At 46.7% G+C, this 25901-nt stretch overlaps 2 protein-coding genes and 1 pseudogene across 2 annotated transcripts; 1 reads left to right on the top strand and 2 right to left on the bottom strand.

The window, feature by feature from the left end:
- Positions 1 to 3727: 3727 nt before the first annotated feature.
- On the bottom strand, positions 3728 to 10409 carry LOC130485557 (olfactory receptor 52E4-like). Its single transcript, XM_056858773.1, has 4 exons — positions 10382 to 10409; positions 8339 to 9232; positions 6399 to 6439; positions 3728 to 3805 (listed from the first exon to the last, which is right to left on the bottom strand). The coding sequence occupies exons 1-4, from the start codon at positions 10407 to 10409 to the stop codon at positions 3728 to 3730; spliced, it is 1041 nt and encodes a 346-aa protein (XP_056714751.1).
- Positions 10410 to 12254: 1845 nt separating this feature from the next.
- LOC130485556 (olfactory receptor 52E4-like) lies at positions 12255 to 16366 on the top strand. The gene is made up of 3 exons (XM_056858772.1): positions 12255 to 12282; positions 13434 to 14327; positions 16227 to 16366. Exons 1-3 carry the CDS (start codon positions 12255 to 12257, stop codon positions 16364 to 16366), a joined length of 1062 nt encoding a protein of 353 aa, XP_056714750.1.
- A 3558-nt stretch (positions 16367 to 19924) lies between these two features.
- LOC130485269 (hemoglobin subunit beta-2-like) lies at positions 19925 to 20951 on the bottom strand (annotated as a pseudogene).
- Positions 20952 to 25901: the final 4950 nt, after the last annotated feature.

Here is a 25901-nt window from a genome sequence, read left to right as displayed (position 1 = left end):
TCCTCGGCCTGGAATCTCCTCTCCTCCACATCACGCCTAAGGCGCTCTGCGGACATGACATCCTCATGCCTCTTGAAGGCTGAGATCTCCTCTCTCTCTCCCTGCTCCATCAAGGCATTGGCCACATCAGTCAAGACCGCCACCCTCCTTTTTCTTTTTCTTTCATTCTCGATCCGGCTTGCTGGAGATTCTTCCCCCGGTTGCTGACCAGAGGCCAACTGCTGTTCTGCCCCACCTATGGCACAAAATTCGAAAACGTAAGTTTCCTGTTTTTAGAATAACGGTCACATGCAGAATTCTGTTTATCCCATGGCAACCGCACAACGTGGCCCATGAACGGTCCACCTCACACCTTCAACCAATCGCCACAGCAACACAGCATTGTTTGAAGTCATGTTGAAGTGAATTGGTCTGACGGGACAATGAGGAGGTCGTCAGATACACGTACATCCCTTGAGTTGTGAAATTAACAAACCGAGACACCAAAGTTACATCTCATTTTATTAATTTGCACAAATGATTGGTAATTCCAAGAAGAAAATGATTCTCACCTCTTGTCAAAGGCGTGATTTTCGTTATTGCCCCATCCAAACCCAGGAAAAATAGAGTGGAGATTTCATGTTGCTGTAACAGTGGCTCATTTACAGAATAGTAGTGTCAGTTTATCAGATCGCCTTACTCAGGTATGGATATCCAAGCAGATGCTCAGACAAATTCTTGGTGAGCTTTTCATGCTTTCCCCCCGGATCGAGGCCAATGTTGCAAAAGCACACTGGCAAGAATGTGTCTACTGAACATTATCAAGCATTGAGTGGAAAGAAAATTATCACGGCGAAACAGCACTCTCGTGATGTTTGAAAGTTTAAGTTGCTTGAGCAGCAGACATAACTTACGGTGTGCCAGAGTACAAATTGATCTTGGGGGTGAACATAAAAGCTGGAGAGTTGAGTAATTAAGCACCCTCTCCGCACTCTTCACATTATGCATTTACATGCCCTATGGTGAAAATCCCAGAGTTTCATCACTGCCCTAAAAGCTTGGTCTGTTTTGATGTGATTTCTTGGTTATGTTGATAATTAAAGGTGGAAAACCTTTTGCATCGCAAAGTTTGCAAATCACACCTGCAAACTAGGTCTTGGCTAACCTCTATCCATGGACAGGCAAAAAAGTGACATTTCGCACAAAGTTTTTAAAGAAAATCTCTGGTTGTGATGCACCTTTGCGACAGTGGTACCAAAAAAAGGAGGTTAGGGCGGGAACTAGATGGGGAACACAAACCGTCAAAATAAACACAATAAGGGACAATTGCTTCACCTAATTGTCACTAATAGAAGAAGAGTTCCTGAAAGAAAAAAGTCAGCAGCGTGACCGGAAAAGATCCGTTCCCTGCATTTTATCTCCTCAGGTGAACTCAGCAATAGTTAGCCTAGAGAGAAAAAATTAGGCAGATAGTATGATGATGTAGACTGTAAGTGTAAATGCCATCCTTATCTTCATCCATTCAGCATTTGCACCACAAACCAGTAGTAAGTCAAAATCCAAAAATCACATCTCTGTGATTGGAGCTCACCTGAACTTTCCCGAGAGAATGCACCGGCAGCCCCTCCATGCTCAACCATTTCACGCTGTCTAGCTTCGTTTCCTGGAAGTTCTTTGGGGAGTAAAAAGTTTGGAGTTAATGTATATTCAAACACTGAACAATCCAGTCGCGCTCAAGGTGTTCTCATTCACTGGGTCAGGCAATGGCATCCACTTATCAACCCTGTGAAGTTGTTTGTCTCAAAATTCATGATGGGCACTGTCATCTCAGGTGTAAATATTAATGGTTCACCAGAGAATGACACAGAACAAGATGGCACTGTGTATCTGAAGGGGAAAATAAAGTTCATGTGCCCCAAAAAATAAAAAATAAAACCAAGTTAGGTACTCCACATTGGGAAAGATGTCAACACAGGCAACTTTCCTCTCCACGCATGTCCGTTGTATCAAATCAATCATCTCCAAAAAAATTTTTTCAAAGAAGCATGACAGTAACCACACAAACCTGTCAGAGGAGCTGTAGACTGATGTTCAGCAATGTTAATTTCTTGTCGTCCCACGATTTCACCTGAGGCAAGCAATTGAGATATTAGTTAAAAACGCAAGAAGTCCAGCAGTCTAAGGCGGTTAGGGAAAAAGAAAACGCCCCCGCGCTCTTCAGGGAAACCAGTTTGAGGAGAGATAGTGGAGATTTCAGGGCATGATAAATTGACTGTTAAGAATAAGCAACACAACCACCCAAACGGCGTGCTCAGTGTGGAGCCAAGCACATTGCTTTAGAGTCAACCATGTCCCAAAGGGTGGTTCTAATAAACACCGTTGACAAGTAGTAACGTGATCCGTTAGCAATGGTGCTCATCTTGCCCCTGTACTGTGGGATCGGTATAATGAATAAAGGGCAAATGTTATAATCAAAAGGCCGCTGGCTCCTTCTAATTGACTCCGTGTCAATGGCAGTGGTCTGGGTGGAGAAAAGGGAGCCACAGTCATGCACACATGTCATTTGATGCAAACCATGAGAGAAAACAATGTGATGGCGAACAGCAATCTCGCTTTAATTTTGGCTGTGCTGCAGTTGCTCACATTCTCTCTCACAAGACGTTCCACACACTGTTCTTTTGTTGTCCACAAGGGAGAAAAAAAAACACACACCTGCATTGATGCCCACAGCTGAATCCTTTTCCCCAAATAGCGAGACAATGGTCTCATCGGAATCCACCTCCTCCAAAGAAACGCCGTCCTCCATATACTGGGTATTTTGGCTGAGATCCGCCTCTGTAGGGAACAGTGGTTTGATAGCTTTGAAAAAAGTGGATTAATATTTCTTTGCAATCACAAAACGTCCACAGACCTCAGTAATCATTATTCAACGCTGGGGACCCATTGAAATGGTTGGTTTCCCACAATGATAAAGCTTACTCACCATACATGTTGCGATTGAAGGCGGAACTGTTAGAAGAAGCGGGGACAAATTCATGGCTGAAGAGTTCTGCGGAGCCCTCTGCTGCAGGATACTCGGGACTATGATCATCGGTAACCACTACCAGATTCATGCTTTTAACTAGATTCTGGGGTGAGATGCTTGGGTCTCCACGAAAAATTCGATGCAAATGGTGAAAGTAGGGGCAGTAGTGAGGATCATTGCCCGATATGGAGTTGTGAGACACTGACTTCTTGTAATCTTTTTTCAGAGTTTTGGTCTTGTTTCTGCACTCAACCGCTGTTCTGGAATGCCCCCTGCCCTGCATCTGTCGAGCTATACGCTCAAACACATCATAGTTGCGATGGCACGACCCCAGGGCCTCCTGCACCTTAGCTTCACCCCAGAAACCAATCAGATCGAGTGTTTCCCTCTCCCTCCAGGAGACCCCCCTCACCCCAATAGGTCGGCTAGAGGCAGACATGTCCTTACCGAGGACTGGGAGCAAGCGGTAATCAAGAATCTCGGGCAGACGGTGATAGGGTGGGAAATTTTGGCGGGCAGGACATTAACGGCTCTGTTGTCCACGCCCCGCTTCCGGGATGTCCTGGCATCGCTCACGCTGGCGAGCAGGCAGAGGAGACAGAAAAAGGACTTCGAGGTCGGGCGGAAAAACGTCACGCCGGAAGCAGTATTGTGCGGCGAACCAGCGTTAACGGGGTAGGGGATCCAACAATAACGCGCTTTCAAATTGGGTTGAAAATAGCCTCAGCCAGGAGTATTGGGGTCGTGGTACGTTCGCGGGATTTTGCTGCGGGCTGAAAATGGCGTTAAGATGGGAGGAGACTGGGCGGAGACAGGAGTAAGTGCCCGTGCGTTTTCGGCCAATGTAGCCTTGGGATCCCTGTCACTTAAAAAAAGCATTATGTCAGACACAGAGGCATTAGATTCATGTGTTAAAACGGGAGAGATACAGTATAATGTGATCTAAGTTCCTCATAAAAACGGCATTCCAAGAGGGCATGGCGACCCAGTTCCAGCCAGGGGGCTTCACGGCAGAGGACATTGGAACCCAAGTCCTCCAGCTCCTCAACCACGAACTATCTTGCGTACATGACAAACAAATCTCCTTTGTCATTGGTTGGGGCAATGAAGCAGGACAAAGAACCCCCCCTCCCCAGCCAGCCATCTTCATTTTCACGGTCTTGCTTGGGACCTGCTGGCTCTTCTAGATAGGGTTGCCAACCTCCAGGTGGTGAAACGTGAAGTACTGAGCAAAAGAAATAGCAACTATGGCTAAACGGTGTATACAATTGTATAACCATATATAACACTATTACATGCAGGAAACAATTACGACAAAGCACTGAGTCGCTGAGCTTGTAACATATGTAGGCCAACCCACAACAGCACATCAAGAATTGCAATGTTTATATGGTGACACCACAATATGCAGTCAATTAACAAATCAAAGCACGAAAAGAAGGTTGTGCCTACAGTCCATAAAGACACTCCGTTTCTCGTGCCGTGCATAATTACAGCCTCAGTCCAATTTTTTTTCTTTGTTCTTGCTTTCCGTCCTTGCCAAATAAAATTAGCGAGTTTTCTCTGCCAAATATTTAATGGGCTATCCAAATTTATATTTTTGGAAAAGAAATAATATTCTTGGCAATATATTCATCTTAATAACTAATATTCTGCCTAGTAATGATAAATTAAAATTTTCAGTTTCTTCATTTCTCTTATTTTTCTCCAAACAGTTTCATAATTATTATGGGAAAGTGTCAGGTTAGTATTTGTTATCGTAATTCCCAGATATTTTATTTTATTTACTATTTGAAAACTCAATCTCTGTTCCAGTTGTTTTTGACCCTTTAGGGAGATTTTTTTTAATATTATAGTTTTATTGACGTATGCAAAATATTGCAGAATATACCAAAATATACAAAAAGAAAACATAATACACAAAAAAGAAAGTGAAGAAAAGAAAGAAAAGGTGAAATATAGAACAATACAAAAACCGACTTCCAGCTCTCCTCATACAAAACAAAGTATTAAATCTAATATTTCTTTTGTGAGCAACTGACATGCTTACAGTCCCAAAGGCCGGTGCAGTTATATGGAGACATGATTTATGATGCCAAAGCCAATGGAAAAAAAAGTGAAATAGGATTCCGGTATGTTCCTATTTCAGAGTACCTCCTTCAGTCGTAATCAATGGCTTCATCTATCGCAAACAATGACTGGGCGTCTGTCATTGTCAGGCACTGGCCTGGAAGTCATGCCCTGCGCACAGGTGGCTTTCCAAGGACTCTGGCTTGTGTAGCTTTGATATTGTTTTGTCTGCTGAGAATTGCTAAAAGTGTGATAACTGTGAGCTGTAACTGTAAACCTTCCTGGGAACCAGGGAATTGTCCTGGCAACCAACGTACTGTTTGATTTCTGTTATTATGTGCTGCCCTGTCCCTTTCCCTCCATTGAAGTCCACAAATAGCTAACGTCAGTTGCTGCTCCTCACTGTAGACTTTCCTTAATAAACCTGCTGCTTAGGATACCTGCCTGGACGTCTGGTTTTTGGGAATTGCTAGGTGAACTCAGACCTGACAGTCGTGCCGAGCATCTGCTATGGCCTGCAGTACTTCTTAGTCTTCTGACAAGTTCGCTCCTCCAGACCACCCAGGTTCCAATTATTCTAATAGCTGCAACATTATGCGGTATGTCATGCAAGTACCAAAACCTGCATGCAAACTAGATAATTGTAAGAAATGAAATAACCCTGCATACCTTTTCCTCGGAGATACTACTAGTAAACCTCTGTCATCGACCACTAAAACGCACGTCATGACTTGCTTACAGTTTAAGGACGACTAAAAGCGCTTGCCAATTGTTATCAGGTTCAGTGTGCTCACTCAACATTCTTAAAGTGTCCGACTACAAACTGTTGAAAATAATAACGCTGAGACGGTAGTTATTAATCAAAGTAACAAACTTTATCTAGTCTATAGGGGAAAAGGTAAAACGGGAAATTCCTGATAAAATATTAAACCCCTAAACTCTACATAGTCAGCTTACTAAAACATTAGGTTACATACCAACAAGCAATTAGGCACGGCCGGCAAGTGGCTATACGACTGAGTTACAAATTAGCCATTTTACTAAAATCTCTACAAGAAACCAATTGAGCTCGTTAACCAACTCAAACAATGACGTAATTCAAATTGCCAAATCAGTTTGTCAAACACACCAAATAATACATAGGATTGGCTAAAAGCCAGATTATACTTCGAGGTCAGGTCTATGGTGTTGCTAAACAAATACATTAACCCCATAATGACTAAATTTAGATCTTGACTATTACAACACCAACAACATGATAAATCTCAAAAGAGGAATTTAGACCATTAGGTGTTGTGACGCTGAAAATAAAAATAAAAATAACCTCTTGCTGTAGGAGGATCTTCTCTACATTCTGCCTTAGACAAGCCGTTTATTCATACAGTCTATTTGACCAGCAAGAAGTTAGTATATCATATTGTCCAACTTGATAAAACTGTAAAAACTATTACAAATTACACAAATTGATAAAAAAAATATGGTAATAATAAGATATACAAAATTAGTGCATGACACAAAAGTGGCTTGCCAAATTAAAATTACTAAAAATATAGAAGTATAGAAGAGTTTAACAGTTTTTTTTCCACCCCATTATTGCGTATTTTAATTGCAATGGCACAGAATTTGGCAGTGGAATCTCCCCCAACAGAACATTCTGCCTTAGATACATCTTCTGCTGGAGCTGCCAGACAATAAAAACTGAAGATCTGTATCTGAGTGCCTCAATTCCCTGTAATGCTGTACCAGTGGTGCCTCTAAGACGCCATTCCTGATGTGGGAACGATGCTCCCTGATCCTATGTTTGCTTGACACATTGTGCCCACATATAGAAGATTATATGAGCAACATATTATATAGACCACATTTTTTATGTTAGAATTGCTAAAATTCTGCAATCTGAACCAAAAGTCCATCCTTGTCCATTTGAATTCCCACACTGGAAGCGAAAAGGGACACGCCAGACATGACCCACATTCATGATGTCCGACTGGCATCTGTGATGTACTCCCCGCCTTCCTCGGCTCCACACCCAAAACCTCCAGGTATTTCCCAACCCGGAGCTGGCATCCCTATGGCAGATGCAGGGAACCCAAGGGGAAGGTCTTGCCACAACGACTTTACTACAATGGTGAGATTCAAACTGAGGGCTCCCCCCAAGCGGCATCAGCATTCAGGGTTGCTCTGCAAGAGTCTCTGCGATAAGGTGGACATGCACCTTGAACCTTCCCTACAACCCTAAGTTCACAGCCACAGAACTGCTTGTGGTCCAGGGCTGCCTACTCAGGCTTAGGAAACTCCTGGAGATTTGAGCGAGAAGCCTAAGGAGGGCGGAGTTTGCCATTTCCTCCAGGGAAACTGATCTATGTTGTTGGCAGATCGGTTGTAATTCCAGGAGAGCTCCAGGCCCCACCTGGAGGCTGGCTATCCCAGGGTGTGGGGAGGCCTCTCGGATGAGATGGCTAAATCAGCACTGTAGGAAACCCATCGGAGGCCAGGGGTTTGTCCACACAGAATCCTAGAGGCTTCCTCTGAAGCTCAGGGACATGGCTGGGCTTCCCAATGCAAAGGGAGCATCAGAAAAAAGACCTGAAGGGAGAGCTCTGTTGCTGTGCAGATTAGGAAGGGTCTCTGGAAGAGAGGGCCCTGAACGCCTTCCTTGCATGCGCCTTTCGTGGTTGAAGAAGAAGAAGAGTTGGTTTTTATGTGCCGACTTTCTCTGCCACTTAAGGAAGAATCAAACCGGCTTACAATCACCTTCCTTTCCTCTCCCCACAACAGACACCCTGTCAGGTAGGTGGAGCTGAGTGAATGTGACTCCCCCAAGGTCACCCAGCTGGCTTAATGTGTAGGAGTGGGGAAACCAACCTAGTTCACCAGATTAGCCTCCGCTGCTCATGTGTAGGAGTGGGGAATCAAACCTGGTTCTCCAGATCTGACTCCACTGCTCCAAACCACTGCTCTTAACCACTACACAATGCTGCTCCACGTGGGGGATAAAGAGAGCCCTGAATATCTGGCCCTGTCTCTTCTCCCATACAGATCACATTGCAGAAAAGGCAGATTCTTTGGGGGAGGGGATGAGCCATGACATGGAGGAGGGATTGGGGGACCTGAGCGGAGGGTGCATGCTGAGGGCACCCAGGGTGGGAGGCTGGAGCAAGACTCTGGCCTTCTCGACTGGTGCAGCCAGAAAGACTCCAGAGCTGCTTCATGTCACCCCTGGCAAGAGCAAAAGGCTAGGAGGACTTTCTGGCGGACTTTCTGGCTTCGTCCTCCAGCCATAGACCATTGGGTTCAGTGCTGGAGGGACAAAGAGGCAGAGGTTGCTCAGGAGGATGTGGACGTAGGGAGCCACGCCGTGGCCGAAACGGTGGGTGAAGAAGGAGAAGACTGCTGGAGTGTAGAACAGCAGGATGATGCAGATGTGGGAGCTGCAAGTGCTGAGTGCCTTTCCTCGGGCGTTCCTGGACGGCAGTCGGAAGACCGCCCCAAGAATGAGGAGATAGGACAAGGCAATGAAGCACACGTCAAACCCGATCACCGTGGCAACCACAGCCAGCCCATAGGCGCTGTTGAGCCTGGTTTCCCCACAGGCCAGCTTGACTACCGCCATGTGCTCACAGTAGGAGTGGGCGACAACTCCGCTTTGGCAGAAGGGGAGGCGCATTGCCAGCAGGACCAGCGGAACCAGGAGCACCAATGCCCGGCCGACTATGGCCACGGCCATTTTGGCAATGGCCAAGTCGGTGTGGATCGCTGTGTACCGCAGGCCGGACTGCAGGGCAGTGAAGGCGTGGATGAAAAACATCTGGGCCAGGCACGCTTGGAAGGCAATGTCATGGGCACTGAGCCAGAAGATGGCCAGCATCTTGGGGATGGTGGAGGTGGAGAGGCCCATGTCCACCACGGAGAGCATGGCCAGAAGCAGGTACATGGGCTGGTGGAGTGTGCGCTCCAGGCAGACGACAAGCAGGATTGTCCCGTTCCCCACCAGCGCCAGCAGGTACATCACGCAGAAGAGGAAGGACACGGGCATGTGAGCAGACTCCAGTCCAGGTATCCCCACCAAGAAGAAAGATGGCCAGATGGCAGAGCCGGTGTGGTTGGGCTGACTCATGGCAAGCGGGGCAGACAGCCCCCCCTTGGGTGCCCTGACACCTGCAATAGGAGAACAGTCAGACTGGATCCATCCACTGGGAGGCGCTGTGGCTTAGTGGCACAGCCTCTGCCTTGCTTGCAGAAGGTCCCAGGTTCAACCCCCAGCATCTCCAGTTGAAAAGATCAAGCAGTAGGTGATGCGAGAGACCTGAGGCCCTGGAGAGCTGCTTCCAGTCTGAGCAAGCAATACTGACCTGAAATGACTTCATGTGTTTATAATCATGATGTTCACAGTCCTGAACCTCCCACCCCCACCCCCAAGTGTCTACCTCCGAGATGCTACCGAGATAGCTGAGGAAGGGACCCTTCCCCCACTCCTTGCTTGTTCCTCGATTTTGGCACTCAGGTGTATTTAGTGAGCTACCTATTAAAATAGTTATACCCTGCCTTTCTTTTGTGATCCAAGGCTGCTTACAAATCCAAAACCTGAAATACATAAAGCACCATAAAAACCCAGGTTAAGAGATGCTTCAAGCATGAGGAATGGCTGAATCCAGCTGATGAGTTTCCTACGTGGACAAGGGCTTTGTGCGAGGGAAAGACAGTCACCGTCGCTTGTGAAGGGGTTCATTTTGCCAAGGTGCAGGATGAGTTAACCAAGGCCAGCAGTCATTCTAGGGCGACATTTGCCAGCTGGCTTGTGGCAAACTGTCCCTGAGCTGCCCTGTGCTGAGAAGAGTAAGGAGACCCCTCGGCTACACGTGGCTCTGCTTTCCCAGCATCCCATGCTCCTCGCAGCAGGCAAGGCGCTGCGAGCATAGAATCATCGAATTGGAAGGGACCACCAGGGTCATCTAGTCCAACCCCCTCCACAATGCAGGAAATTCACAACTACCTCCCCCCCCCACACCCCCAGTGACCCCCCACTCCATGCCCAGAAGATGGCCAAGATGCCCTCCCTCTCATCATCTGCTTAAGGTCACAGAATCAGCAATGCTGACAGATGGCCATCTAACCTTAAAAACCTGCAGGGAAGGAGAGCTTACCACCTCCCGAGGAAGCCTGTTTCACTGAGGAACCGCTCTAACTGTTGGAAAATGCTTCCTAATGTCTAGTCGGAAACTCTTTTGATTTAATTTCAACCTGTTGGTTCTGGTCCAACATTCTGGGGCAACAGAAAACAACTCGGCACCTTACAGTCTGCCTTACAGAAAGCAGGCGCCACCTCCCCAGTCATGGGGATTCCGCATCATCCCTTGAGCTGTCTCTTGGGGCCTTGCTGACTTGGGTGGTCTAAATGCTAAAAGCGGACCCTGGTTCTGAGAATCAGGTAAAGGCTGAAGAGTGGGGCAAAGACCATGGGTCTGCATCTGCTTGGACAAGGTCAATGGCGCTTGCCAATTCAGACTGGGGCTGCGTGCACAGAGGGTAGAAGTTAAGTCTCTACCAGCTCCTTGGTTTTGCTCACTGGAAGTGGGTCGCCTCCTGCCCTGCGATTATTATCAGCATTCTCAGGGTGGGGAAAAACTGGGTTAGGAGGCTGCCAGGTCCCTCTTTGCCACCAACAGGAGATTTTTGGGGCGGAGCCTGAGGAGGACAGGGTTTGTGGAGGTGAGGGACTTCAATGCCATAGAGTCCAATGGCCAAAGTGGCCATTTCCTGCAGGTGATCTGATCTCGATTGGCTGGGGATCAGTTGTAATAGCACAAGATCTCCAGCTAGTACCTAGAGGTTGTGCAATCCTAAGAAAAAAATCTCAGTACACTGCCACAACTTTCCTTTCAAATATATTTCTCTCTCTTTTTTTCTTTTCTTTCCAAAGTTTCTTAACTTGTCTTAACAATTTATACAACAACAAGGTTATAAGTTCCAATACAGTTTAACTTCACTATACAATTACTTCATTACACTTAATACCTTCTCAGAATCTTTAACATAAATGAGTACTCCTCGGGAACAACGAAATGCCGGCAGCTAAGTCCTTACTCGCAAGTAAGCAATATAAAGACAATGTTGTGAGGAACACTGTACTCCGCACCACTTCCGCGGTCAGGTGATGTGGACTGGTCCAATCACAATGATGGAATCTCGTTCCTGCCGGTGTTTCTCTTTTGGCTGTAAAAAGCTGTGTATTTTGAATGTGGATCCATTCAACATTCATATACAGCATACAAAGATGTAACAAGATCCCGGTTGCCTCTTGTTTCGCGTTGTGTATAATTAGCTTCTTCAGACCATGTATTAATATTCTGACTGCACCCTTGCAGTTCAAAGGAAGGACATAGAGAGTACAGCGTTCCTCACAACATTGTCTTTATATTGCTTACTTGCGAGTAAGGACTTAGCTGCCGGCATTTCGTTGTTCCCGAGGAGTACTCATTTATGTTAAAGATTCTGAGAAGGTATTAAGTGTAATGAAGTAATTGTATAGTGAAGTTAAACTGTATTGGAACTTATAACCTTGTTGTTGTATAAATTGTTAAGACAAGTTAAGAAACTTTGGAAAGAAAAGAAAAAAAGAGAGAGAAATATATTTGAAAGGAAAGTTGTGGCAGTGTACTGAGATTTTTTTCTTAGGATTGCACAACCTCTAGGTACTAGCTGGAGATCTTGTGCTACTACAACTGATCCCCAGCCAATCGAGATCAGATCACCTGCAGGAAATGGCCACTTTGGCCATTGGACTCTATGGCATTGAAGTCCCTCACCTCCACAAACCCTGTCCTCCTCAGGCTCCGCCCCAAAAATCTCCTGTTGGTGGCAAAGAGGGACCTGGCAGCCTCCTAACCCAGTTTTTCCCCACCCTGAGAATGCTGATAATAATCGCAGGGCAGGAGGCGACCCACTTCCAGTGAGCAAAACCAAGGAGCTGGTAGAGACTTAACTTCTACCCTCTGTGCACGCAGCCCCAGTCTGAATTGGCAAGCGCCATTGACCTTGTCCAAGCAGATGCAGACCCATGGTCTTTGCCCCACTCTTCAGCCTTTACCTGATTCTCAGAACCAGGGTCCGCTTTTAGCATTTAGACCACCCAAGTCAGCAAGGCCCCAAGAGACAGCTCAAGGGATGATGCGGAATCCCCATGACTGGGGAGGTGGCGCCTGCTTTCTGTAAGGCAGACTGTAAGGTGCCGAGTTGTTTTCTGTTGCCCCAGAATGTTGGACCAGAACCAACAGGTTGAAATTAAATCAAAAGAGTTTCCGACTAGACATTAGGAAGCATTTTCCAACAGTTAGAGCGGTTCCTCAGTGAAACAGGCTTCCTCGGGAGGTGGTAAGCTCTCCTTCCCTGCAGTTTTTTAAGGTTAGATGGCCATCTGTCAGCATTGCTGATTCTGTGACCTTAAGCAGATGATGAGAGGGAGGGCATCTTGGCCATCTTCTGGGCATGGAGTGGGGGGGTCACTGGGGGTGTGGGGGGAGGGAGGTAGTTGTGAATTTCCTGCATTGTGCAGGGGGTTGGACTAGATGACCCTGGTGGTCCCTTCCAATTCGATGATTCTATGCTCGCAGCGCCTTGCCTGCTGCGAGGAGCATGGGATGCTGGGAAAGCAGAGCCACGTGTAGCCGAGGGGTCTCCTTACTCTTCTCAGCACAGGGCAGCTCAGGGACAGTTTGCCACAAGCCAGCTGGCAAATGTCGCCCTAGAATGACTGCTGGCCTTGGTTAACTCATCCTGCACCTTGGCAAAATGAACCCCTTCACAAGCGACGGTGACTGTCTTTCCCTCGCACAAAGCCCTTGTCCACGTAGGAAACTCATCAGCTGGATTCAGCCATTCCTCATGCTTGAAGCATCTCTTAACCTGGGTTTTTATGGTGCTTTATGTATTTCAGGTTTTGGATTTGTAAGCAGCCTTGGATCACAAAAGAAAGGCAGGGTATAACTATTTTAATAGGTAGCTCACTAAATACACCTGAGTGCCAAAATCGAGGAACAAGCAAGGAGTGGGGGAAGGGTCCCTTCCTCAGCTATCTCGGTAGCATCTCGGAGGTAGACACTTGGGGGTGGGGGTGGGAGGTTCAGGACTGTGAACATCATGATTATAAACACATGAAGTCATTTCAGGTCAGTATTGCTTGCTCAGACTGGAAGCAGCTCTCCAGGGCCTCAGGTCTCTCGCATCACCTACTGCTTGATCTTTTCAACTGGAGATGCTGGGGGTTGAACCTGGGACCTTCTGCAAGCAAGGCAGAGGCTGTGCCACTAAGCCACAGCGCCTCCCAGTGGATGGATCCAGTCTGACTGTTCTCCTATTGCAGGTGTCAGGGCACCCAAGGGGGGGCTGTCTGCCCCGCTTGCCATGAGTCAGCCCAACCACACCGGCTCTGCCATCTGGCCATCTTTCTTCTTGGTGGGGATACCTGGACTGGAGTCTGCTCACATGCCCGTGTCCTTCCTCTTCTGCGTGATGTACCTGCTGGCGCTGGTGGGGAACGGGACAATCCTGCTTGTCGTCTGCCTGGAGCGCACACTCCACCAGCCCATGTACCTGCTTCTGGCCATGCTCTCCGTGGTGGACATGGGCCTCTCCACCTCCACCATCCCCAAGATGCTGGCCATCTTCTGGCTCAGTGCCCATGACATTGCCTTCCAAGCGTGCCTGGCCCAGATGTTTTTCATCCACGCCTTCACTGCCCTGCAGTCCGGCCTGCGGTACACAGCGATCCACACCGACTTGGCCATTGCCAAAATGGCCGTGGCCATAGTCGGCCGGGCATTGGTGCTCCTGGTTCCGCTGGTCCTGCTGGCAATGCGCCTCCCCTTCTGCCAAAGCGGAGTTGTCGCCCACTCCTACTGTGAGCACATGGCGGTAGTCAAGCTGGCCTGTGGGGAAACCAGGCTCAACAGCGCCTATGGGCTGGCTGTGGTTGCCACGGTGATCGGGTTTGACGTGTGCTTCATTGCCTTGTCCTATCTCCTCATTCTTGGGGCGGTCTTCCGACTGCCGTCCAGGAACGCCCGAGGAAAGGCACTCAGCACTTGCAGCTCCCACATCTGCATCATCCTGCTGTTCTACACTCCAGCAGTCTTCTCCTTCTTCACCCACCGTTTCGGCCACGGCGTGGCTCCCTACGTCCACATCCTCCTGAGCAACCTCTGCCTCTTTGTCCCTCCAGCACTGAACCCAATGGTCTATGGCTGGAGGACGAAGCCAGAAAGTCCGCCAGAAAGTCCTCCTAGCCTTTTGCTCTTGCCAGGGGTGACATGAAGCAGCTCTGGAGTCTTTCTGGCTGCACCAGTCGAGAAGGCCAGAGTCTTGCTCCAGCCTCCCACCCTGGGTGCCCTCAGCATGCACCCTCCGCTCAGGTCCCCCAATCCCTCCTCCATGTCATGGCTCATCCCCTCCCCCAAAGAATCTGCCTTTTCTGCAATGTGATCTGTATGGGAGAAGAGACAGGGCCAGATATTCAGGGCTCTCTTTATCCCCCACGTGGAGCAGCATTGTGTAGTGGTTAAGAGCAGTGGTTTGGAGCAGTGGAGTCAGATCTGGAGAACCAGGTTTGATTCCCCACTCCTACACATGAGCAGCGGAGGCTAATCTGGTGAACTAGGTTGGTTTCCCCACTCCTACACATTAAGCCAGCTGGGTGACCTTGGGGGAGTCACATTCACTCAGCTCCACCTACCTGACAGGGTGTCTGTTGTGGGGAGAGGAAAGGAAGGTGATTGTAAGCCGGTTTGATTCTTCCTTAAGTGGCAGAGAAAGTCGGCACATAAAAACCAACTCTTCTTCTTCTTCAACCACGAAAGGCGCATGCAAGGAAGGCGTTCAGGGCCCTCTCTTCCAGAGACCCTTCCTAATCTGCACAGCAACAGAGCTCTCCCTTCAGGTCTTTTTTCTGATGCTCCCTTTGCATTGGGAAGCCCAGCCATGTCCCTGAGCTTCAGAGGAAGCCTCTAGGATTCTGTGTGGACAAACCCCTGGCCTCCGATGGGTTTCCTACAGTGCTGATTTAGCCATCTCATCCGAGAGGCCTCCCCACACCCTGGGATAGCCAGCCTCCAGGTGGGGCCTGGAGCTCTCCTGGAATTACAACCGATCTGCCAACAACATAGATCAGTTTCCCTGGAGGAAATGGCAAACTCCGCCCTCCTTAGGCTTCTCGCTCAAATCTCCAGGAGTTTCCTAAGCCTGAGTAGGCAGCCCTGGACCACAAGCAGTTCTGTGGCTGTGAACTTAGGGTTGTAGGGAAGGTTCAAGGTGCATGTCCACCTTATCGCAGAGACTCTTGCAGAGCAACCCTGAATGCTGATGCCGCTTGGGGGGAGCCCTCAGTTTGAATCTCACCATTGTAGTAAAGTCGTTGTGGCAAGACCTTCCCCTTGGGTTCCCTGCATCTGCCATAGGGATGCCAGCTCCGGGTTGGGAAATACCTGGAGGTTTTGGGTGTGGAGCCGAGGAAGGCGGGGAGTACATCACAGATGCCAGTCGGACATCATGAATGTGGGTCATGTCTGGCGTGTCCCTTTTCGCTTCCAGTGTGGGAATTCAAATGGACAAGGATGGACTTTTGGTTCAGATTGCAGAATTTTAGCAATTCTAACATAAAAAATGTGGTCTATATAATATGTTGCTCATATAATCTTCTATATGTGGGCACAATGTGTCAAGCAAACATAGGATCAGGGAGCATCGTTCCCACATCAGGAATGGCGTCTTAGAGGCACCACTGGTACAGCATTACAGGGAATTGAGGCACTCAGATACAGATCTTCAGTTTTTATTGTCTGGCAGCTCCAGCAGAAGATGTATCTAAGGCAGAATGTTCTGTTGGGGGAGATTCCACTGCCAAATTCTGTGCCATTGCAATTAAAATACGCAATAATGGGGTGGAAAAAAAACTGTTAAACTCTTCTATACTTCTATATTTTTAGTAATTTTAATTTGGCAAGCCACTTTTGTGTCATGCACTAATTTTGTATATCTTATTATTACCATATTTTTTTTATCAATTTGTGTAATTTGTAATAGTTTTTACAGTTTTATCAAGTTGGACAATATGATATACTAACTTCTTGCTGGTCAAATAGACTGTATGAATAAACGGCTTGTCTAAGGCAGAATGTAGAGAAGATCCTCCTACAGCAAGAGGTTATTTTTATTTTTATTTTCAGCGTCACAACACCTAATGGTCTAAATTCCTCTTTTGAGATTTATCATGTTGTTGGTGTTGTAATAGTCAAGATCTAAATTTAGTCATTATGGGGTTAATGTATTTGTTTAGCAACACCATAGACCTGACCTCGAAGTATAATCTGGCTTTTAGCCAATCCTATGTATTATTTGGTGTGTTTGACAAACTGATTTGGCAATTTGAATTACGTCATTGTTTGAGTTGGTTAACGAGCTCAATTGGTTTCTTGTAGAGATTTTAGTAAAATGGCTAATTTGTAACTCAGTCGTATAGCCACTTGCCGGCCGTGCCTAATTGCTTGTTGGTATGTAACCTAATGTTTTAGTAAGCTGACTATGTAGAGTTTAGGGGTTTAATATTTTATCAGGAATTTCCCGTTTTACCTTTTCCCCTATAGACTAGATAAAGTTTGTTACTTTGATTAATAACTACCGTCTCAGCGTTATTATTTTCAACAGTTTGTAGTCGGACACTTTAAGAATGTTGAGTGAGCACACTGAACCTGATAACAATTGGCAAGCGCTTTTAGTCGTCCTTAAACTGTAAGCAAGTCATGACGTGCGTTTTAGTGGTCGATGACAGAGGTTTACTAGTAGTATCTCCGAGGAAAAGGTATGCAGGGTTATTTCATTTCTTACAATTATCTAGTTTGCATGCAGGTTTTGGTACTTGCATGACATACCGCATAATGTTGCAGCTATTAGAATAATTGGAACCTGGGTGGTCTGGAGGAGCGAACTTGTCAGAAGACTAAGAAGTACTGCAGGCCATAGCAGATGCTCGGCACGACTGTCAGGTCTGAGTTCACCTAGCAATTCCCAAAAACCAGACGTCCAGGCAGGTATCCTAAGCAGCAGGTTTATTAAGGAAAGTCTACAGTGAGGAGCAGCAACTGACGTTAGCTATTCGTGGACTTCAATGGAGGGAAAGGGACAGGGCAGCACATAATAACAGAAATCAAACAGTACGTTGGTTGCCAGGACAATTCCCTGGTTCCCAGGAAGGTTTACAGTTACAGCTCACAGTTATCACACTTTTAGCAATTCTCAGCAGACAAAACAATATCAAAGCTACACAAGCCAGAGTCCTTGGAAAGCCACCTGTGCGCAGGGCATGACTTCCAGGCCAGTGCCTGACAATGACAGACGCCCAGTCATTGTTTGCGATAGATGAAGCCATTGATTACGACTGAAGGAGGTACTCTGAAATAGGAACATACCGGAATCCTATTTCACTTTTTTTTCATTGGCTTTGGCATCATAAATCATGTCTCCATATAACTGCACCGGCCTTTGGGACTGTAAGCATGTCAGTTGCTCACAAAAGAAATATTAGATTTAATACTTTGTTTTGTATGAGGAGAGCTGGAAGTCGGTTTTTGTATTGTTCTATATTTCACCTTTTCTTTCTTTTCTTCACTTTCTTTTTTGTGTATTATGTTTTCTTTTTGTATATTTTGGTATATTCTGCAATATTTTGCATACGTCAATAAAACTATAATATTAAAAAAAATCTCCCTAAAGGGTCAAAAACAACTGGAACAGAGATTGAGTTTTCAAATAGTAAATAAAATAAAATATCTGGGAATTACGATAACAAATACTAACCTGACACTTTCCCATAATAATTATGAAACTGTTTGGAGAAAAATAAGAGAAATGAAGAAACTGAAAATTTTAATTTATCATTACTAGGCAGAATATTAGTTATTAAGATGAATATATTGCCAAGAATATTATTTCTTTTCCAAAAATATAAATTTGGATAGCCCATTAAATATTTGGCAGAGAAAACTCGCTAATTTTATTTGGCAAGGACGGAAAGCAAGAACAAAGAAAAAAAATTGGACTGAGGCTGTAATTGTGCACGGCACGAGAAACGGAGTGTCTTTATGGACTGTAGGCACAACCTTCTTTTCGTGCTTTGATTTGTTAATTGACTGCATATTGTGGTGTCACCATATAAACATTGCAATTCTTGATGTGCTGTTGTGGGTTGGCCTACATATGTTACAAGCTCAGCGACTCAGTGCTTTGTCGTAATTGTTTCCTGCATGTAATAGTGTTATATATGGTTATACAATTGTATACACCGTTTAGCCATAGTTGCTATTTCTTTTGCTCAGTACTTCACGTTTCACCACCTGGAGGTTGGCAACCCTATCTAGAAGAGCCAGCAGGTCCCAAGCAAGACCGTGAAAATGAAGATGGCTGGCTGGGGAGGGGGGGTTCTTTGTCCTGCTTCATTGCCCCAACCAATGACAAAGGAGATTTGTTTGTCATGTACGCAAGATAGTTCGTGGTTGAGGAGCTGGAGGACTTGGGTTCCAATGTCCTCTGCCGTGAAGCCCCCTGGCTGGAACTGGGTCGCCATGCCCTCTTGGAATGCCGTTTTTATGAGGAACTTAGATCACATTATACTGTATCCCTCCCGTTTTAACACATGAATCTAATGCCTCTGTGTCTGACATAATGCTTTTTTTAAGTGACGGGGATCCCAAGGCTACATGGTCAGAGGCAAGATTTATTTCAGTCCTCATATCTCTCAAACATTAGATTTAAAACCATGCTGCTCACGATCAATGGATCAAAGAGCTTCTAAGGGATAAAGGAAGGAAAGGAACTGGGTCGCCACACTCTTTGGGCCTCATCTGCCTCACCAGGCTGATGTGAGGACAAGGGGAGGAAGAACCGGATACGGGGGGGGCATGCCAGGAAAGACCTCGCAAGCTTGGATTCCCTCCCCGCAGTGGGCCAAACTCCTTGGAGGGAGGCCAGGACAGGGCCGGTTCCCAGTTCTGAGGGGCTCCAGGCAGAGTTCCCAGCCCCCCTCTACCCACCACCAGGCCCCCACACATGCCCTCCTTCCCCCTCGCCCACCCACGCGCCCCCTCCTGCCCGCCTGTTTTCCACCTGCCCACTTGTGAGCTCTCCCACTGCCTGCGCTCACCACTGCCCCCTGCAGCCCTTTCCCCCATGCCCCTGGGCAGTGCCTGTCACTGGGAGGGCAGTGGAGGGCTGGCCGATCAGTGAGTTGGGGGCGCAACAGCAGTGGGCCCCACCAGAAGCCCTGGGCAAAGACTCCCAGGAGGGGGGGATTAAGAGCGTGGAGAAACCGGCAACCCTTGTAGACTGCTCTTAACTATTCCTGTGTGTCAGCCCCCACCCCCCACTCCCCGTGGTGCTCCGTGGTACAGAATAGGGAACATCGACAAAAAATGGGGGGGAATATTGAGTTCTGAAAGCAGGAAGTTGCTGGGGAACCTACATGCACATACCCACACACACACATACACACAACCCTTCCAGACTCCCCCTGTTCCCAGTGGGGATGTGTGTCTCCCCAACCCAATCCTCTCCCATCTATAGATTCTTCTGCTTTTTCCATTGCCTACTTTGAGGGCTAGAATCGAGGTCTGGGGGGGGGGGAAGAGCAGCCCCCTTGTCCAGCATTGCTGGCACCCTCTGATCCCCCCCTCCCCGGCAAAGAGACAGGGAGTCCGCTCAGTTTGCAGACAATGGTTTTTATTAGGGTGTAATATGAGGTGGGGGCTGGAATGGGATTCCAGGGGGTGAGGAGGGGAAAGGAGGGCGATTTGTGCCCCAGCAGCAGGACTAGTGGTCGCGGTCTGCCAGGGCTCCGGCCATCTTGCTGACCAGCTTGTGGAAGGCAGCGTGGTGGGCAGGGGTGAAGTCCTTTCCAAACTGGGATGCCAGGACGACCATGAGGACGTCTCCCAGAAGCTGCAAGAGAAGAGGGAGAGCATGACCTTAGGCAGATGATGAGAGGAAAGGGCACCTTGGCATTCTTCTGGGCATGGAGTAGGGGGTCAATGGGGGTTTGGGGGGGAGGTAGTTGTGAATTTCCTGCATTGTGCAGGGGGTTGGGCTAGATGACCCTGGTAGTCCCTTCCATCTCTATGATTCTATGAAGGAGCCCAGGACCGGCACTCAGGCCTGACCAGATGTTGGGGGCACCCCTCATCCTTCCCAGCCATGCCCCACTCACCAGAGGTCAGGGTCTCCTCTCCCACCCCCACACACACCAGCAGCTCTCTTTCTTCCAGTTGCCAGGAGGAGGGAGACTCTCTCCACTGAAGGCTGATTGAAAAGGAGCCCGCAGGTGGTGTGGATGCTGGGGGGGGGGGGCTCCCCCTGGCAGCTGGGGCAGCTCAAGAGGCACTCAGACCACACCCCACCCCCAGCTCACCTTGAAGTTCTCAGGGTCTTCGTACAGCTCATCGCTGTGCAGCTAGCTCAGGTTGGCAAAGGTCGTCTTGATGTTGTCCAGGTTCTTGACGGCACTTCCAATGGGGGTCAGCACCTTCTCGCCATTGTTGCGCACCTTGGGGTTGGTGCTGATGGCCATGGCAACAGAAAAGTTGCCAAACTGGGCCAAGAACCTCTGGGTCCAGGGGTACACCACCAGCAACCTGGGGAGATGGAGACAGACACACACACGTAGGGTCACTCTCGTCTGAGAAGCAGCACCCAGAGGTCTCTCCCTCTCTCTCACACACACTCACACCCAGAGCGCCCACGGGCCTTACGAGCTGAGGGCTTGCTCTCCAAGTTCTGCCACATCCACTTTGTCCCGCATGCTGCAGATCATCTGCTTCTCTTCATCGGTCCAGGGCTCCATGGCTGACGGGTGGCTGGCGATCGGGATTAGCTCCACTCAGCTGTTTCGGGAAACGTTTGGGCTGAGCCAAGACACCTGCAGGGGACTTTTATCCTCTGGGCTGGAGCTCCTCCTTGCAGGGTGGGTGCAGCCATAGACTGGGGCTGGGGGGAGGAGCTTGGTGGGGCCAGGCCGCCCGAGGGAGGGAGGGAGTGGGCGGCCTGGCCACAGCCCACAGCAACTGGACTTTTGGCCAAGTTATGTTTCCTCGTCAGAGCTCTTTGTACATGCACAGGCGTAGTCTGTCATTTCACTTGACAAATAACAGGGCTCAGCCTCCGGAGGCGACTGGCAGAGCAAAGAAGCTGGAGCTGGGTGTTCCACATGGATGGCCCCACCTCACACTCTGCTTTGGCAGGAAGCACGGGGTGCCATCCCGGTGGCCCCGCTCCTGATTCTGGTGGGCACGGCAGCAAGGAAGCGAGACCCTCTGGACCCCTCACAACTACACAGTGGTGCTTCCTTTAAGAATCCCCCTGGCAGAACCCAGCGGTGTCCAGCAGGAGTTGGGAATTTTCAGTCTGGAGAAGAGGAGGTTGAGGGGGGACAGGATTGCTCTCTCTAAGTACTTGAAGGGCTGTTGCTTAGAGGAGGGCAGGGAGCTGTTCCTGTTGGCAGCAAAGGACAGGACTCCCAATAATGGGCATAAATTATGGGCAAAAAGGAAAAAATTTGGAAAACTTTTTTACAGTGAGAGGAGTTCAGCAGTGGAATGGGCTTCCTTGGGAGGTGGTGAGCTCCCCCTCTCTGGCAGTCTTTAAGCAGCGGCTGGACAAGCACTTGTCAGGGATTTGCTAGGTTGACCCTGCATTGAGCAGGGGGTGGGACTAGATGGTCTCTGTGGCCCCTTCCAACTCTACCATTCTACATAGTCTGCAATAGAGCTGTGCAAAAACAAAAACAAAAAACAATCCTGTAAATTTCAGATTCGGGTTTTATTGGACCTGATTTTTTTCAGGAATCCCGAAAAATGCTGAATTCCCATACTGGAAAATATGGGGATTTGGCTTTTTCCCAGTTTTTTGAAAAACAGGTCCAATAAAGCCTAAGGAGCTTCCCGTGGCTCCTGGGGGGCATTTTTGCAGGTAGAGCCCCCAGATTTGCAGTGTGGCTGCAAGGGACTCTCCTTGCAAAAAAACCTGCCTCCTCCATTGAGATACATAGTGAAGTTCCCTCTAAGTCTGAATACAGCCACTTCACTATTTTCTATAGAGGAGGATGGGGCGACCCCTGCCAAACCCCATAAAATTGGATCCCCTGACCCAAACTTCACCAAACTTGAGGGTTCTTGCAAGGAGTGTCCCTTGCAGCTATACCGCAAATTTGGGGACTCCACCTGCAAAAATGCCCCCCAGGAGCCATGGAAAGCCAAAATAGGCAAATTTGGCTTTGCCGAACTTCCGGGTCGGGCGACCCCCCCGCCGCAAGCGCCAAGCCGCGCTCCTGCTGCTCGCTGCCGCGGGGCTTTAAATCAGCCCCCGAAACATCCGGCAAGCGGCACCCCTCGGCGAAAGAGGGGGTGCAGAGTCGGGTGCCGGTGCTGGAGCCGCCATCGGAGTGATAGCCGCCGAGAAATCGGCGGCGGTTGCTCTGGCGGTCTTCAGCGAAGAGCCGGCGCCATCTTAAAGAGACGGCAGGAGAGAGCGAGGTGGGACCCGATTTTTTTTTCCTTTCTCCAACTTTGGACTTTAAATAAATTTTATATTCTTCACAAGTATTAATTTGGGGTGTGTGGCATTATTCCTTTTTACAAGAGACATTTCTGAACTATCTATAATTCAGTTACGCTCTGTGATTTCTTCTTTTGGCTTTTTGCCAGTTGGCTGACGCACTTTGGAAAGAAAAATACTTTGCCAAACAAGATCTGAGAAATTAAAAGCAAGAAGTGGAGAATAATCAAGTGACATGGCTTAGAGCAGTATAGATGTCATAGTGATTTTTTCTCCAAACGGTTTTTTTTCTCCATCTGAATAAAGTTTAAAATGAGCTAAAAAGAGACTTTTTGCCCCCCCCCCTCCTTGGATTACAAATACCAGATTTTCTTCTAGTGTATTAATGGCTGAGAAGCATACTAAGGACATTCTTAAGGACACAAAGTTGGTGGTACAGCCCCCTATCAGACGTTCTTCTGTAACCCAAATAACTCAGACAACCAAACTGATAACTTCTCCAATAGCATCTACATCTATAACAGCCAAGATGCCTTTAAAAACTAAACCTGAATCAAAACCTGAAGTGACTCTGAACTCTGTGTTTGAACTGCTAACTAAGACTCACCAGGATGTTACAGAAATGAAGCAGGAATTATCCCAAAATACAGTTGTCACAGCCCAGAACTCTGCTGCAATAGCTGCTCTTCAGGACTCAATCTCTGCCCTATCTGTCAGACAAGATAAGGTTGAAACCAAGCTCAAAAAAAACTCACAGGAGATTAAAGAAATCAAGAAGAAGGTGGATACCTTGGAAATGTCGATAACATCTGCAGATGACAGACAAGAGATACAAAATGACCAGATGGCAATGATGGAACTTAAGATAAAGGAATCCTCCCTACGTATACGTGGTCTGAGAGAGAAAATTGAGGATCGGGACTTACGTGGCTACTTAACAGTCCTCTTGGCGGATTTTCTACAAGAACCTGAAGAAGTCATTGCAGGGATGATAGTGACAACTTACAGAATAAATTCGGCATATGCCACAAGGAATAAAGTACCCAGAGATTGCCTGCTCCAACTGCTCTCCAGAAGTCACAGAGACTTAATACTTAACACTCATTACAAGACACCACTGAAGGTTGGAGATGAGTCTCTGAGATTGATGAAAGAAGTACCTGCAAGGTTGCTGAGAAAAAGGAAGGATTTTATGGAGATTGCTCAACGCTTAAGGCTCAGTGGAATACAATTTCGATGGGAGTTCCCACAGGGTCTATCCTTTACTTTCAAGGCGAAGAGGTTTAAGTTCACTGATGTGGATAAGGCAGACCAGTTCTTAAGAAGATATGACACTGAACTAGCCAAACCTTCCAAAGCAGCTAAACAACATCCAACCAGAGAATCTACAGAAGAAGAAAAGGCATCTGAAGCTTCTGGAGGTGGAGACACACCAACAATTCCAACAGAGGACTCTCCAAATGATGATACAGAAGAATGAATAATGGGGGGTAGGGGGTGGTAGTGGTTGGTGGTATGTATGCAAAAATTGAATGTGGGAATATGGACTATAACTGAAATTTGATATGTTACAGGTTTTATCTTGGAATGTGAATGGACTGAATTCTCCCAATAAGAGGAGGAAAGTATTTCATCATTTACGGAAAACTAATGCAAGTATTATTTGTTTACAGGAAACGCATATACTCTCAAGTGATGTATTCAGACTAGAACAAACAAGATTGGGTACTCTATTTACAGCATGTAATGATAGTAAGAAAACTAATGGTATTGCTATGTATATCCCTGCTTCATTCCAACCAAAACTTATTTACCAAGATACGGAGGGAAGGGTTTTGATGTTGGAATTATTATTTAATTTTCAAAAGGTGCTACTTGTGGGAATATATGCACCTAATATAAACCAGAAGTTATTTTATGAAAAACTAACTACATTATTAGCTGAATTTGCTACTGAAAAAATGATATGGATGGGAGATTATAATGGTGTTAAGGTACCTAAGATTGATAGATCTGGGAAAAAGAAAAAAGCAAACAACGAAGGAAAACTGCCAGAAATTTTTGACACTCTTGTAGATCAGTGGGATATGTTTGATGTCTGGAGGTTGATGCATGGTAATAAAAAGGGATATACTTTTTTTTCACAGAGACATCTTACATATTCCAGGATAGACATGATATGGATGTCAAAGGGCCTGGTAGAGAAATCAGAAAATTCAGAGATTCTGCCAAGGGTGTTATCAGATCATAATGCGGTTCTAGTTAAAATCGAAATGGGAAATGGAGGTTATAAGCCCTGGAGAATTAACGATTTTCTTTTAAAAAATAACAAAATAGTTGATAAACTGAAGGTGGACATATGTAATTATTTTAATGAAAACATAGATAAAGGTACCAGTAAAGAAATAGTTTGGGATGCTGGTAAAGCAGTAATTAGGGGAATTTTGATTCAACAGAATACCAGATATTATAGGGAAAGGGAAAAAAAGAAAAAAGGTATACTAGAGGAAATAAAACAAGCGGAACGAGATTTGGGTAGATTGCAAGATAAAGAAGTTAAACAAGAGCAATTGAATAAGATTAGAAATTGGCAACACCAGTATGAATTTTTAATCGCTGAAGAGATAGAAAGAAGAGTGATGTATAATAAGCAAAGATTTTTTGAACATGCCAACAAACCGGGTAAAATGTTAGCTTGGCAACTCAAACAAAAAGAAAAAAAAGTACCAATAACCCAAATTAGAAGGAATGGTAAGATAACAAGAGTTAAAGGAGATATAGTTGATACATTTGTCAAATATTATATAGATTTATACAAAAAGAATTTAGTTTCAGAGGAGGAGATGGAAGTTTATCTTACTAAATGTGACTTGGGAAAAATAACACAGGATCACAAAGAATGGTTAGATTCCCCAATATCTAAGGATGAATTGGAACAAGCAATTAATAAAAGTAAACTGAATAAATCTCCGGGACCAGATGGTTTTACAGCATATTATTATAAAACTTTTAAAGAACAGTTAAGTCCCTATCTTTTGGAAGTGATGAATCTAGGTTTGAAAAAAGGTATTATTCCCCAGACATGGACTCAAGCAAATATAGCACTGATACCAAAGGCTAACTCTGATCCATTAGAAGTTAAAAATTATAGACCAATTTCACTATTAAATATTGATTATAAATTATATGTAGCAATTTTAGCTAATAGATTAAAAAGAGTATTGAATCAATTAATACACGA

This window comes from Euleptes europaea, chromosome 12 (genome assembly GCF_029931775.1).
Source record: "Euleptes europaea isolate rEulEur1 chromosome 12, rEulEur1.hap1, whole genome shotgun sequence".
Classification (NCBI taxonomy): Eukaryota; Metazoa; Chordata; class Lepidosauria; order Squamata; family Sphaerodactylidae; genus Euleptes; species Euleptes europaea.
The sequence above is the reverse complement of the archived record's forward strand: the minus strand, read 5'-3'. Positions and strand labels throughout refer to the sequence as shown.

What these genes read in the sequence shown, in the direction of transcription:
- LOC130485557 (XM_056858773.1), bottom strand. Translation starts at nt 10,409, where the DNA reads ATGACTGGGGAGGTGGCGCCTGCTTTCT. An exon ending in GGAGGTGGCGCCTGCTTTCT is followed by an intron (nt 9,233 to 10,381) that starts GTAAGGCAGACT and finishes CTCCTATTGCAG; the next exon opens with GTGTCAGGGCACCCAAGGGG. An exon ending in CTATGGCTGGAGGACGAAGC is followed by an intron (nt 6,440 to 8,338) that starts CAGAAAGTCCGC and finishes AATAAACGGCTT; the next exon opens with GTCTAAGGCAGAATGTAGAG.
- LOC130485556 (XM_056858772.1), top strand. Translation starts at nt 12,255, where the DNA reads ATGACTGGGGAGGTGGCGCCTGCTTTCT. An exon ending in GGAGGTGGCGCCTGCTTTCT is followed by an intron (nt 12,283 to 13,433) that starts GTAAGGCAGACT and finishes CTCCTATTGCAG; the next exon opens with GTGTCAGGGCACCCAAGGGG. An exon ending in CTATGGCTGGAGGACGAAGC is followed by an intron (nt 14,328 to 16,226) that starts CAGAAAGTCCGC and finishes AATAAACGGCTT; the next exon opens with GTCTAAGGCAGAATGTAGAG.